The following is a 14,614-nucleotide window of genomic DNA, read 5'->3' as shown; positions in this document are numbered from 1 at the left end:
TAGTTCCTCCATTGGGGACCCTGTGTTCCATCCAGTAGCTGGCTGTGATCATCCATTTCGGTGTTTACCAGGCTCTGGCATAGCCTCACAAGAGGCCACAATATCAGGGTCCCTTCAGCCGTATCTTGCTGGTATGAGCATTAGTATCTAGGTTTGGTGGCTGATGATGGGATGGACTCCCGAATGTCTATGGCGTCTTAAGAGTCAAATATTTTCTATGTAGCTTTTCTTTATTGACAGTTATGCCATTTCCATCAGGTGAAGCTGATAACAACATTCAAGATTTTCGAGTTATTAATATCTACTATTGAGTTATTGAGAATTGTCCATATTGAATTATTATCTAACATGCAGATACCATCATAATTAATATACTGCTTAGGAAACCGAAGCTCAGAAGGATGCAGTCACCTTCTAAGAAGGATGGATGTCACATAGAGAGAAGACCTTCAGGCCTTGGTGGGTTTTATTCTGGGGGATGAGATACTGGAGGGAATAAGCCCAGCGGGCTGTAGGCAAGCACAGGCAAAGCAGACCATGCTTCCCCTCGGGAGGTAGCCATTGATACCCTTTCCATTTGACAAAGGGGGAAACAGGCATGGGGTGTCAACAGGTGTAGTCAAATGGTTCCCACCCTGGGTTTTTTCTCACACAAGGCTGACTTGGTGCTGATTTTGTGTTTCTTCCCCGAGGATCACAGAATACAAGAGTACTCGGGAGATAGCTGTGCATGTAAAGGCGCTGGCCATTCAGCCTGATGAGCTGAGTTCAGTTCCTGGGATCCACATGTTGCAAAGGATGAACAGACACCTGTAAGTGTCCTCTGACCTCCCCACACATGCTGTCACACACACACACACACACACACACACACACACACACATAAATAATTAAATGTATTTTTTTAAAGTGTGTTTTATTAGTATGCCTGTCTGTTGATATGATAATCAGTGACCAAAACAACTTGAGAAGGAAAGAATTTATTTAATCTATATTTCCTGATTATAATCCATCACTGTGGGGAGGCAGGGCAGGAACTCAAGGTAGAAACCTGGTGGCAGGAACTGAAGCAGAGGTCATGGAAAAACATTGCTTACTGGCTTATTCTTTACAGTTTGCTCAGCCTGTTTCTTCATATAACCTAAGACCACATGCCTAGGGGTAGCACCACCCCGTAGTGGCTCCCACACCAGTCATCAATCAAGAAAAACACCCACAGACTTGCCCACAGGCCAATCTGATGGAGGCCTTTCCTCAATTGAGGTTCACTGTTCCTAGATGACCCTAGGCTATGTCAAGTTGACTGAAAGCTAACCAGTCCATAGAAAGTGAAGGATTTCAAGACCTAAATAATCAGATTCCCACTAATTAAACCTTAAAACCCCAGTTAGATGCTGCTCATTCTAAGCAGAAGGGCACTGTTCATGAGCTGGAAGGGCGAAGTGCTCAATGAGCAGTTACCTTCCTCAGACACAAAGGTGGGAGTGGGGTGGGGGTGGGGGAGCTTACATACCAGTTCCTGGGAAATCATAATCACTATATATCAATGCTCATTCTGAACCTAGCTTCAGAAAGCTGGGTTCCTGAGTCCGTCTAGTTCATGACAGGGGTAAGGAACTTGTGTGGTTTATTTATTTATTTTTTTAATATGATTTAATCATCCAGTGGCTAGTCTATGAAGCCTGGAACTGTGAATGTTTGTGTTGGAAACTGCCCTTCTATCTTGGGATGTTTGCCACACTTCAGTGTATATTCCCGTTAGGCTGTGCACTGTGTGTGCAGGGCCTCACCCACACATCCCTGATCCCTGTGAGCACAAGGAAGTCACCCAAAAATAGAAAGCCTTGAAACTTGGACCACTGCCAGGGGGAACCTCGAATAACTGCCTGTTTTACAAGGAAGCCACAATGACTAAAGAAGGAAAACTAGATTCGAGGTAAATGCAGATCACCGGCCATCAGAGAAACTCAAATGAAAAGTGGAGTGCAATGGCATGCTACACCCAGCCATCTGTCCAAAATTAAATATACTGTGTCAGATGTTGCCAAGGACGTGGCAGAGAAGCCAGACCGCTCATATCTACCCAGGAAAGTGTCAAATGGACAAACCAGCTCCGGCACTCCCACAGTCTCTCATAAAACAAGCACATACGTTATGACTAGCAATTCCATGTCTCCTATATGCCCAAGAGAAATCAAGGGCAACATTCATAAAAAAGCCTATATAAGACTATTCATAGCTGCCCTACTCATTGGAGCGAAAAACTAGAAACATCCCAGGTGTCTATCCGTTATAAGAGAATGGAGAACAAATCACAGAATATCCATAAAATACCACTCAGTAATAAAAAGGGGAGAAAGTAATACTTATGACACCACAAATAAATCTCAAAAAGCATTATATTGAATTATTGAGGCAGCTACAAAAGAGTATAGACAGTACGTTCCATTTACATGAAACCCTAGAATGGGAAAATCTAGGCTTTGGTGGAAAAATATCAGAATAACATCTATGCACTTGCCAAAACTCAACAAGTGTACATTTAAGTTCTGTGCAAGGGATCAGAAGAAAATTCTACATAAGAGGAAAAGGAACTGTCCCCACGGGTTGAACTTGAGTAAACGCTGCTACTTCAGAGTGTACTAATATCTGCAGTGTACTTTAAGATGCACAAGGAGATGCAACGATGCCCGCACTGTGTAACAATCCCACAAGTTCACAATGTGTCTTAGTCAGGGTTTCTATTCCTGCACAAACATCATGACCAAGAAGCAAGTTGGGGAGGAAAGGGTTTATTCAGCTTACATTTCTGTACCGCTGTTGATCACCAAAGGATGCAAGGACTGGAACTCAAGCAGGTCAGAAAGCAGGAGCTGATGCAGAAGCCATGGAGGGATGTTCTTTACTGGCTTGCTTCCCCTGGCTTGCTCAGCCTGCTCTCTTATAGAACCAAGACTACCAGCCCAGAGATGGCACCACCCACAAGGGGCCCTCCCCCCTTGATCACTAATTGAGAAAATGCCTTACAGCTGGATGTCATGGAGACATTTCCCCAACTGAGGCTCCTTTCTCTGTGATAACTCCAGCTGTGTCAAGTTGACACAAAGCTATCCAGTACACAATGGAACTGAAAACTTACCATTGTCTATGGGTACCCTGGCCATTATAAGATTCCGCAACACAAGAGCAGGGTGTGATGGTACACAACTTGAATCCCAGTACTTGGGAGGCAGAGGAGGGAAGATCTCTCAGTTTGAGGCTAGCTGGGTTACAGACTGGGTTTCAGGACAACCAGGGCTATGAAGAGAAACACTATCTAAAGAGAAAGAAGATCACAACACATCACAGGACTTGTGTGTTTGCACAGATGTTGCTGTGAACAGATTTACTGTGCTGCCTGCCAGGTCATGTAAAAGTACAGCATAAGTAAATAGGTATAAAGTTTAATGCTATATAATGATAATAAACAACTGTATTATACCTTTATGCATTTGCAAGGCTATAATTTATCATTATTTTAGCATATAATAAATAGTTGTTAAAATATTTACTGTTAAACAATCTGCCGTGTTCCAACAGCGATGGCCACATAAACCCACGGTGGCACCATGTCCTATAATTTCACCAAGAGTCCAAGAGTCCAAGCTGAACACTGATCTATACCATCCAGTTTTATGACATATACTCCATGATGTTCCCACTACAAAACAGCCTGGGGACTCACATCTCAGAATTCATCCCTGTTGTCAAGTGACACATGACTGTGTACCTGTGATAGAAATTTTTAGCATGAACAGTAAGTAAGTGGCATGTTCATGGTAGATTTTCTGTGAAAGGTGAATACACGAGTGTTCACCCTCGAATCCTTCCCACTTGGTTGCATATCTGAGCATTTTTACAATTGGATATGCATAACACCACACTAGGAGGCAGAATCTTCTCTCCCCGGTATCCAGATGCCTCGAGGCTGATATGAGCGTGAGGGTAATGTTGGCAAGCTCACCTGCAGGATGGTGAGAGGCAGAGCTTCCTGGGACAGTCCGGGTATAACCTCTGCTCAGACCCTCCTTTTTCCTGTGAGTCTGCTCTCCTCCCTGCCAACCTACAGCTGTACCTCCCAGTCCAGACTCATGAAGCCTTTCTGAACCAGGCCTGGTTCCTCTACGGTCCAAATGAACAATAGCCTTAGGTGACCCCATAATGACTGCCTGCTTAGAGAAACTTCAGAGAATTGGGGAGTTATCAACCCTTCTTACTGTGTGCTCTCGCTCCACACTCCTGGGTACTTCCCTTGAACATTGTCATTAAGACTTAATTTATCCTATTCAAATAGAGTATGAGTCCCATGGAAACAAAGTTCAGCTACTGCTATATCATCATACTGTGCAGAGCCATGTCTGGCACATAGGGAGTTCTGGACATGTGTTGGTGGCAATAGCTCTCCTTTACAGAAAAAACAAAGTGTGGGATTTAAGTGACTAACCACCAACATACAGAATGAGTAAATCCTGGCTATGGGAGAGAGATAAACTGTTCTAGACGTTGTTTCAGCTTCTTTTCTATTGCTATGAAGAGATACCATGACCAAGACCACTTACAGGAGAGAAAATTTATTTGGGGTTTACAGTTTCAGGGGTTTAGAGTCCCAGGACCATCATGATGGGGAGCATGGCAGGAGGCCAGCAGGCATGGTGCTGGAGCAGTAGCTGAGAGCTTACATATTGAGACACAACTACCAGGCAGAGAAAGCTAATTAGGAATGGCATGGGCTTTTGAAACCCCAAAGCCCACCCCCAGTGATAATTCCTTCAGCAAAGCCACGCCTCCTAATCCTTCCCAAACAGTTCCACTAACTGTGCACCAAGCATTCACACATATAAGCCTATGGGGCCATTCCCATTCAAACCACCACAGAGGTGAATAACTGAGGAAAAAAATAAGTGGTCTAGTGCTTTCCAAATATTTACAGTTGGAATACTGCCTCTGCACATCTCAAATCTATCCTGGAAATTTTGCAGGGGATATAAATTTGCATATGTTGAGAGCTTGCCATGTTCCAGTGACAAAAATACATCTAACTCTGGCCTCTGGAAAGGAAACAAAGAGCGAATGGTTTGTAGCAGGCTGTGAACATGGTTCCTGAGAGGAAGAAAGGGATACTGCTGGGGACTGAGCTCTCCTCTCAGCTCTGTTAGAAACACAGTCAAACCAGTCGGGGGGGGGGGGTCTCAAATCCCCACCAGTGGGTGTTCCAATGCTAAAAGAAAGTCACTGCTGGTTTCCTAAAGTGTGTGAGGACAAAGTGAGACACAAAAAGTAAGAGAGACTTCAGTAAAGCAACTCAAGCTCTAAAATAAAGCACAGCTTGGATAAACAGGAAGTTAAGGAGCAAGGATGAAAAGAGACTGGCTGCAGATCTGTGCATTTTTCTTTATCCCAATGGTTATGAGAAGTTTAATTCATAATTTATTGTATATTCTGTGTGGTTTTAGATTTATTTATTTTCTATGTATGATGTTTTGCCTACACGTATGTATGTTCACCATGTGTGTGCCAGGAAAGGACACTGGAAAGTGGCCAGAAAAGGACACTGTATATAGTAATAACAAATAAATGATAAATAATAAATCATATTTATATTTATATATAGATAAATAATAAATAAAAACTGGAGCTATAGGTAGGTAATACCCACCATGTGGGTGCTGGAAATTGAATCCAGGTCCTTTGCAAGAGAAGCAAATACTCTTAACTCCTAAGCCATTTTTCTAGTCCCCTCCTCTATGTTTTTAGTCAAGATTATAAGATTGCATTTTCTAATAGTTTTTAAATTAATTCAATATATTTGGGTTATAGAGAGCAATAATCAGTTTCTAAGTAAAAAGTGATTATTTTAAAAATACTATGAGCTCTCCTAAAGTAGAATTAAAAAAAAAAAAACAACATTTATGGGCATAGTAAAACAGAAAAGAGGTGTCTTGATTTCATTTCCTGTTGCTGTCATAAAACACCTGGCCAAAAACAACTTAAGGGAGAAAGGTTTATCCGGTTTACAACCTCAGGTTATAGCCCATCACTTCCAGAAAGTCAGGGCTTCAGGAACCAGTGTCAAGCAGCTAGTCACATGACATGGAAGCGAACAGCAGAGGGTAATCACCCAATGCTCACCAGTACTCAGCCTGCTCGCTGTTCATTCAGTCTGGGGCCCAGACCATGAAATGGTGCTGCACACGTTTGGGGTGTGTACTGGATAGCTTTGTGTCAACTTGACACAGCTGGAGTTATCACAGAGAAAGGAGCTTCAGTTGGGGAAATGCCTCCATGAGATCCAGCTGTAAGGNATTTTCTCAANTAGTNATCAAGGGGGGAGGNNCCCTTGTGGGTGGTGCCATCTCTGGGCTGGTAGTCTTGGGTTCTATAAGAGAGTACTGAGCAAGCCAGTGGAAGCAAGCCAGTAAGGAACATCCTTCCATGGCTTCTGCATCAGCTCCTGCTTTCTGACCTGCTTGAGTTCCAGTCCTGCATCCTTTGGTGATCAACAACAGTATGGAAATGTAAGCTGAATAAACCCTTTCCTCCCCAACTTGCTTCTTGGTCGTGATGTTTGTGAAGGAATAGAAACCCTGACTAAGACAGGGTGGATCTGTCCACTTGAGTCAGCCCAATAAGACAATCTCTCACAGGCATGGCCTCAGGTGTACCAAATCTGGACAATTTGTGGTCGAGAGTCCCTCTGAGGTGATTCTATATTGTGTCGAGTTGACAAAGAAAATTAACCACCACAACAAGGTTCATTTGAGGAGAGACAGAGGGAACAGTGGTTGTCTGAAACACGAAAGACCAGATGAAGCTCTGGGGAGACTGAACCACAGCAATAAAGCGACTGGACGCCACAAGAGGCGAGCGAAGAAGGACAAAGGGGAGGTAGCTGGAGGAGGAACTTACCAGAAGTGACCCATGGAGGAAAAGCTTTAACCATCCTAAAGCCATTGGGCTAAATCAAGGTTTGAAATATTCTCCCAAGCTCAGATCATTTTCAAATCACATACTGACTTCTTCCACCAAATAAAAAGTTCTCCCCAAACAGTTCAACAATAAAACCATGCTGTAAGTCTAAAGCAGAGAAACATACAAATAAGAACAAGCTAGATGGTTCCATGGGTAAAAACTGATGGTCCAGGTTCTAGCCCCAGAATTCATAGGACAGAAGTCAAGAACCGACTCCTGCAAGTGTTCCTCTGACCTCTACACATGTGCTGTGGCACACATGTACATGTACACACACAAAGACACACACACACACACACACAAAATAAATGTTAAGAAATTTTACAAAGGCATATCAAATTAAAAGAATAAGGAAGAAATTCACTTGATAAAATTTATAATGTAGCAATAACAAATGTGCACTAAAATAATAAATTTTTAGGAAATTGTATCTTTCAGAAAAATCATTTTTTCTTAAATTTTACTATACTTATTAGTGTGTTGGAATGTATGTACATGTGCACATGTGTACGTGACTATGCTGCACAGATGTGTGCATGCATGTGAGTCTCTGAGTACATGCATGTGTGTGCATGTTTATGTATGCATGTGTATGTGTGCATGTGTATGCACATATACGCATATGTGTGTATGTCTGTATGTGCTCATACTGCACATGTGTGTACATGTGTGTGTATGTATGTGTATTAGAGGTGAGGAAATAACTTGCTCTCTGAACATTTGCTGAGTTTACTACTTTACACAGAGTTTAGTGGCCTTCAGCATACTCTATTATTATTAATATTGTTTAAAGATTGTTATTTTTAATTATGGGTATATGTGTGTGCAGGGCCCAAGGAGGCCATAAGAGGGGGTCAGATTCTCCTGAGCTAGAGTTAAGATACTTGGGAGCCTGATATAAAATCACAAACTTACTTAACACATAATGAGGTGGTTTTGTTTTTTTGGGAGTAGAGATTGTTTTTTATTTTTGAGAATGAATTTTTAAACTTGACTGCATCGTTCTCAAATGTGAACATTGTAGATGACAGTGTGGTCCAAAGAAGCTGAAATCTGTGTGCTGCTGGTAGCAATTGTAGCATGAAAACTTTCCGGAGCCATCTACTGACATTAAACATTGGCACACTTCATAAAAGAGCAGTTCCACACCTATGTAACAGACCCTAAGGGAGTGTTTTTCAAACAACAGATTACAAGTCAATAATAAGCCATGAGATCCGTTTAAAGGATTGAGATCAATATCCTTGAATTTTCTGTCTAATACCAGAGAACACTGTGAGTCCAGCACAGGTCAGGCTACTGTGTGGAGTGGGCTTCAGTTGAGATAGTGGGCTCACTCTGTGGATGTCTGTGGCACTGGAGAATGTACATTTTGCTTCAAGTTGGAAACCCCTCCCCATGTTCCTCAGAAAACATGAACAAAGTATTTTACCAATTTACACAAAATATTTAATACAACTCAAATATCAATCAAAGCTGGAGATTTAAATAATACAATCAAATTGTGGCATTTATGTATGCAATGAAGCTTCCTGTCTACTTATCCAACTTAGGTAAAACAAAGCTAAAAAGAAAAATACCTCAGGGGAAAACAGAAAAGTACATAATACTCCAGATATTGAGTCTTTCCAATAGAGGTTAAAGGCAATATACTTAAAAAAAACGAAAAACAAAAAACAAAAAACAAAAAACAAAAACAAAAATACCCAATCTAGGCATAGATTCCCCAAACTGGACAGGCTGCGGTCAAATCTCACCCCTGCCACTCATATACCATGTAACTTTGAGAAAAATACTTAATTTTTGTCCCTCAATTTCTCTACCTGTAAAATGGAAGTAAGAAAGAACCTACTTTATAAAGCTTTAAGATTTAAACTCACAGAGTAAATAATAAAGAAGAAACTTGAAAGGGCGGAGTCAGAAATATTTTAGGTCTTAAGCTGACACAGCACTAATTTTACATAGTCCCTACTGCTTTTGTACACATAGATGCTAAATTTGTTAAACAAGTACAGGTTGACTTCTGTCAAGGCTCTAGAAGCAGGCTCAGAGTAAACCCCTTAAGGAGGGAGAACGCTGTCTCGGGAGGTATGTACCTGGTTCTCAGCTTGTCCGCGGCAGTTGTGGTCCAATTCTGGACCATACCCAAGAGCAGGTTTTTCTTATGCTGCTTGCTGTACTGGGCCAGCAGTTCCCGGGCCACAACCTGCACAGAGTTAATCATGCATTAGTCACATTTCACAAGTGCCAGACCTGCCAGTGTCCTCAAAAGCCACAACCAGATTAAGTTCGATTGCCATTAACAAATTCTGTGACAGGAAAGAAGCCTAAGACCCCATCCTTCTGGGGGCCTCCACATCCTGTGGTAGAATTGTGGCATTTACCAGGCCACTTTGATCCCTCCGCATGGCTGAATCCTAACTCTGAAGAACTCCCCTGGCTTCTGTCAGCCTCTCACATCAGCCTTGAGACCAACCATCTTGGTACACACACTGCCTGCTCTGGAGCCTGTGACCACAACACTCAACTAAGGTGACCATGAGCCATCAGTCACATATCACAGCACCTGGAGTGCCTTTTCATGCTAATGAGGCATCTCAATAGCCTTAGCCTTCAGCCAATGACCTTCCCTTCCTGGATATTCTCATACCCAAAAATTTATATAATCCCTGGTTTACCCCAATAAAGCATATGCATTCACATCCACTCCCAATAAAGAAATATGAATAAGTTAAGATCATCTCAGACAGCTACTTTATTAGAGATTGCCACGGGGAAGGCCTTCTCCTGAAAGAGCCACCACACTGAGACTTCTGTACAAGGCCCTCTCTCTTCTTCTGCCCCTCCATTACTCAGCACTCGCTCCCAAGGGGATCAGAATCCTGCTAGTCCCAGACCCAGCTTTTCCCTTCCAGCCTGGTGTACAGCGGTGCTGATGCCTCAAAGGGAAATGTGAACTGCAGACTCCCATCCCAGACATTGCCCAGCACCCACTGAGCCGGTGTATTGGGGGCGTCCAGACACAGCCAGTGAAGAGGCAGAACAGGGACCATAGGTTAAGCCTTTGGGGGAATACTATTGAAATACTCAAAGCAATCTATCAATATCCACCCTTCCCATGACTTTAAAATTATAATTTTGTTTCAAAACACTGAACACTGTTGAAGATCTGCTCAAAGATATCTGTGGATCACCCACAAAAGAGGCTTGGCAGAGAGTGCACAGCCAGCACTAGATGTGAGTGATGGAACTTGGCCCAACCTGCACTGACCAAGCCTTTGTAGCAAGAGTGAGACAAGCAAACCCAGCTGAACCATGAACCACGTTACCTAAGCCCTGCTGACAGGGTCACACACTGACAAATGCTTATCAGGGCACTAGCCCAATGGGCTGAGTCATCTTTCTTCAGCTATTAGTTTTAGAACATTTTCTTCATTATTTCACAATAGCATACATGACCTCTCTCTCTCTCTCTCTCTCTCTCTCTCTCTCTCTCTCTCTCTCTCTCTCTCATTCATGTGTGTGTGTGTGTGTGTGTGTACAGTTTTGCTTTTTTTCATGAGTCTGGGGATCAAATTTCAGGTCCTCATGTTTATATGACAAAAACTTTACCCAACAAGCCATCTCTGCAGTCCTAAACCCAATATACGATACTTCCTTTTACTTTATTTAAAGAAAAAGCTTACTAAGCTTCTCAGGCTGGTCTCAGACCCACAATCCTCTGGGCTCAGCCTGCTGATTGCCTTGATTACAAGACTGCTCCCAGGCCCTGCATCTCTGAAATACTTTTATGTGAGTTATATGCATGTGACATATGCTGTCGTTCACAACGTATCATAAGTGATACTTTGATTTTCATTGGGACATATACATCTACTTATCTGCTTAAGGCCTGTATAATATTGTTCAGACAAATCATAACTAATTAAACATTTCCACTCAGTAGGATATTTAGGTTGCTTCCAATTGTATACTGTTATAATAAGCTTGCTACAGTTCGGTGGTGGTGGTGGTGGTGGTGATGGTGGTGGTGGTGTGTGTGTGTGTGTGTGTGTGTGTGTGTGTGTGCATATGTTGTATAGATACACTCACTCATGTATAGAAGCGTAGAGGCCAGAACTCAATTTCTCTCTCCAGTTTTTTTTGTTCTGTGACAGGTTCCTTATTGAACCAGGAGTCTGTCATTTTAGCTAGGCTGGCTGGCCAGTGAGCCTCTGAGATCTGCCTGTCTCCACTCCCCCACTGCTGGCGTTAAAGATGCTTACAGACACACCTAGCTTTTACATGGGTGCTGGGGATATAAACTTAGGTTCTTCATGCTTACCTAGCAGGCATTTTGCACATTGAACTATGTCCCTAGCCCTTAATTTTTATATCAACATATTCAGACAATAGCACTTTCCTTTTCCGATCTGGGAGACTAAATCCTCATGCAAATGAACCCAAAGGTGCTTAGAGAAAGCCATACTACTCATATACTCATACTACTCATACTTTGTGAGCACTGGAATGTAAAATAGCAGGTGTGAAATGCGTAGGACAACCTCAGTTAGCAGAGTTAGACTAAGCTACCTACAACGGTCTACCAAAGGCCATGTTCAAACACTGGTAAGCCGTTAAGAAGCCAGAATCTGATTCATTAACATCAAAGCTGCTGGGTTCTCTGGCGCCAGACTCTGGAAAGGTCAAGCTGCCTGGTGAGGGACTGAAGGCAGAGGTGATTTAGGTCAGCACACAGTGACTCAGCCATTCTCTCCTTTCCTAATTGATGACACTCTGGGGTCTTTTCAGCTGTAGCTGGTGCTTAAGCCTGGGCTGTAGTCTGCATTTGAGGCTGCCATATTCATTCTGTGTAGAGATGCAGCCATTGCTATGTCTTACTGAGATTTTTATTTTGCGTATTATAAACAGACTTCAGGGCCATCAAGATGGCTCAGTGGGTAAAGACACTCACCAGCGAGCTGCTGAACTGACTTCAGTTCCCTGCAGGGTGGAAGCAGAAGACCAGTTGTTACAAGTTGTCCTCTGACCTCCACATTTTCTTGCAGAGAACGGAGGAAGCCACGAGGGAGTAAAGGCCTAAATTAATGTGTGCTGTTGACCCGGGAACAACTGTGCTGAGGACCCCAAAGCCTCAGGTCCATGGGAAAATGGTAAAGCCTTTTAAAAAATGGGGCTCAGCAAAATATAAAAACCTTCCTTTAGGGCGTGAGTGCAAGTGTTGATAGTGTGGGCAGGAAATGGCCGCTGTAGCGTCCCTGCCCCACCATGTTTATGGCCTGAGGACTGCTCTCCTTTGTAGCAGAATTTTCCCTTGTCCAATTAATTTAAATATTAATACAACAGGAAGCCTGTGATTGGATGTGGAAAATGGAGGTGGAGCTAAGAGTTTCAGAGACAGGGGTGGTGGAGGACAGAGGAAGGAGGGGGGAGAAGGAGGAAGATGGAGGACAGAACGGATTCGGAGTGGCTTTAAATAGCCACAGGTAGCTATAATATCATATGGGGATAGCATAATTGGGATAACTTGACTAATCTAGGTAGGCAGCTTGTATCATTATCAATTGGCTCTGAAATTATTGTTTGGGCATCTTGTGAATTGAGAATTTATTGATGTATAAATCCGACTGACTAATTATAAGTTTCTAGGGTTTTGATTTACTGGGTTAAGGGGAATTGTGAAACACACACACACACACACACACACACACACACACACACCCCGGCCACAGGGGTTAGATGGTTGAGAAGGTATGGGCAGCTCTGAGGCAGGTGAGGTGGAGCTGGGAAAACCAAGATAGGTCCTTGCATGGGGCTAGCATAGAGGCAGTGAGACCATGGGCAGAGAGTAGCTGGGTGTAGCTCGGGAACTTGGTGTCCTTTTTTAATATTTCCCACAACACTCCTTTAGAAACTGCTTCTATTGAGATTAGACAAATCTGCCTCCTCAATCCAGCTGTGTACAATCAACCCAGACTCCTTGATTATCTGTATGGAATAACCCTGCCTCCCTGTTCAACTCTATACAATAAGCACACTGAGTTTCCGGGGTGCAGTTTCTCTAGCAGACAGCCCAGTCCACCTGAACCCAGGATGTCTGTGTGTCTATTATTACTTTATTCACCCACAGCTCCTCATCAGGCCAAGTCCCTGGAGCTGGGCAAGGATGTGACATTTGAGCTTGGTTCCTTGAAGTGTTGTCTTGAAATTTTAAATTTATATCTTTAGGGACTGGAAAGATGGCTCAGTGAATAAGAGCACTGGCTGCTTCTCCAAAGGACACAGGCTGATTCTCAGCACCCACATGGCAGATTGATAACCTTTTGTAACTCCAGGTCCAGGGCATTTGACACCCTCTTTTGGTCTCCTTAGGTATAGTACATACATGATGCATAGACATACATGCAAGCAAAAACCCAAATACATAAAATAAAAACAAATAAATATTAAAAAAATAAAGTTATATCTTTAGATGGACCACATGAGCCAAGATTTTATCTTAGGGTCATAGAGGGAGAAACACAGTGTAGAGCAAAAATATGTTCACCCCAATGGGTTTGGTAATCACTGTATGATGGGATCAAGTGACACGGATATTTTCATGGTGATTATAACCTATGTAAAGTAAGTGTGAAAATCAAACACTGCCAACAGTAAGGGAAGCAACTAACTCCAACCGGAGGTAAAATTAAAATGGCCCCACAGGCAAGTTCAGGTTCCCCAATGTATCATCAAGACAAACACTTACAGTTTTTTAAATGTATTTAAGTTATGATTGTTCCAACTAGTCTCCCTCTAGCTTCAAAACCAGCATCATTGTACCCATTAAACAAGTGCTGTTTCTGATTCCCGCCCACTGCACCACTCCTTGGGTTTCTGTGAGTTTATGGCCACCTCAGCACAGGGTCGATGCTGGCTGCTCTGTGGTCTCTCCACTGCAGGGAACATAGCTAACAGAAGGGTCTTCACCAGGAGACAAGGAACAACAGACTAGGGAGTAGAGAAGTCATTGTCCTGAGTGAGGGAACAGGCAAGTTCTGTTCCTGTCTTCACTCCCCTCTCCAGTGTCTCGGTGTCTCCGTGAGATCCTCTAACTGCCGCAGCTTAAGCCTTCCTGACTTAAGCAACTTAAATTGAGAATATTAAGTCACCCTAATTAGAATAAAATTAGAATGATATAATAATCAACTTCTCCCTGCTAAATTTAAGAGAGATGAGAGAAACTGCCCCCTGGATAGTGCCACAGAATCAGGTAGCCCACTTGGGAACTCCGCTCCTTTTCTAGGTCATGACACATGTGCAATGCTTTCCAAATAGGCTATTTTGGGCTGCTCATGCCTCCTTGGCAAAAGAGTCCAGGTGTTAGAAGACTTTCTTATCCCGGTGGCAAACGGCCAACCAAACAACATCATGTGAGGATTTGGTTGGACTCACAGTTTCATAGCTTGGAGGGCAGTGTAGCATAGAGCCATAGGCATCATGATGACCCAAAAGCAGAGGCAGGGAGTGTGTCATGGGCTGACTTTCTCCTTCCTTCCCTTTCCTTCCTTTCCTTTCCTTCCCTTCCCTTCCCCTTCCCCTTCCCCTTCCCCTTCCCCTTCCCCTT

The 14,614-nt window shown here is 43.1% G+C and overlaps 1 protein-coding gene across 1 annotated transcript in view; it reads right to left on the bottom strand.

The window, feature by feature from the left end:
* Acoxl (acyl-CoA oxidase like) overlaps positions 1-14,614 on the bottom strand; it is a 275,388-nt gene that overhangs the window by 79,070 nt on the left and 181,704 nt on the right. The window contains exon 13 of the mRNA XM_021192778.1: positions 9,084-9,214. Coding sequence (XP_021048437.1) covers positions 9,084-9,214 — 131 coding nt within the window. The remainder of the gene's footprint in view (positions 1-9,083; positions 9,215-14,614) is intronic.

The sequence above is a fragment of the Mus pahari genome, chromosome 3 (assembly GCF_900095145.1).
Source record: "Mus pahari chromosome 3, PAHARI_EIJ_v1.1, whole genome shotgun sequence".
Classification (NCBI taxonomy): Eukaryota; Metazoa; Chordata; class Mammalia; order Rodentia; family Muridae; genus Mus; species Mus pahari.
The sequence above is the reverse complement of the archived record's forward strand: the minus strand, read 5'-3'. Positions and strand labels throughout refer to the sequence as shown.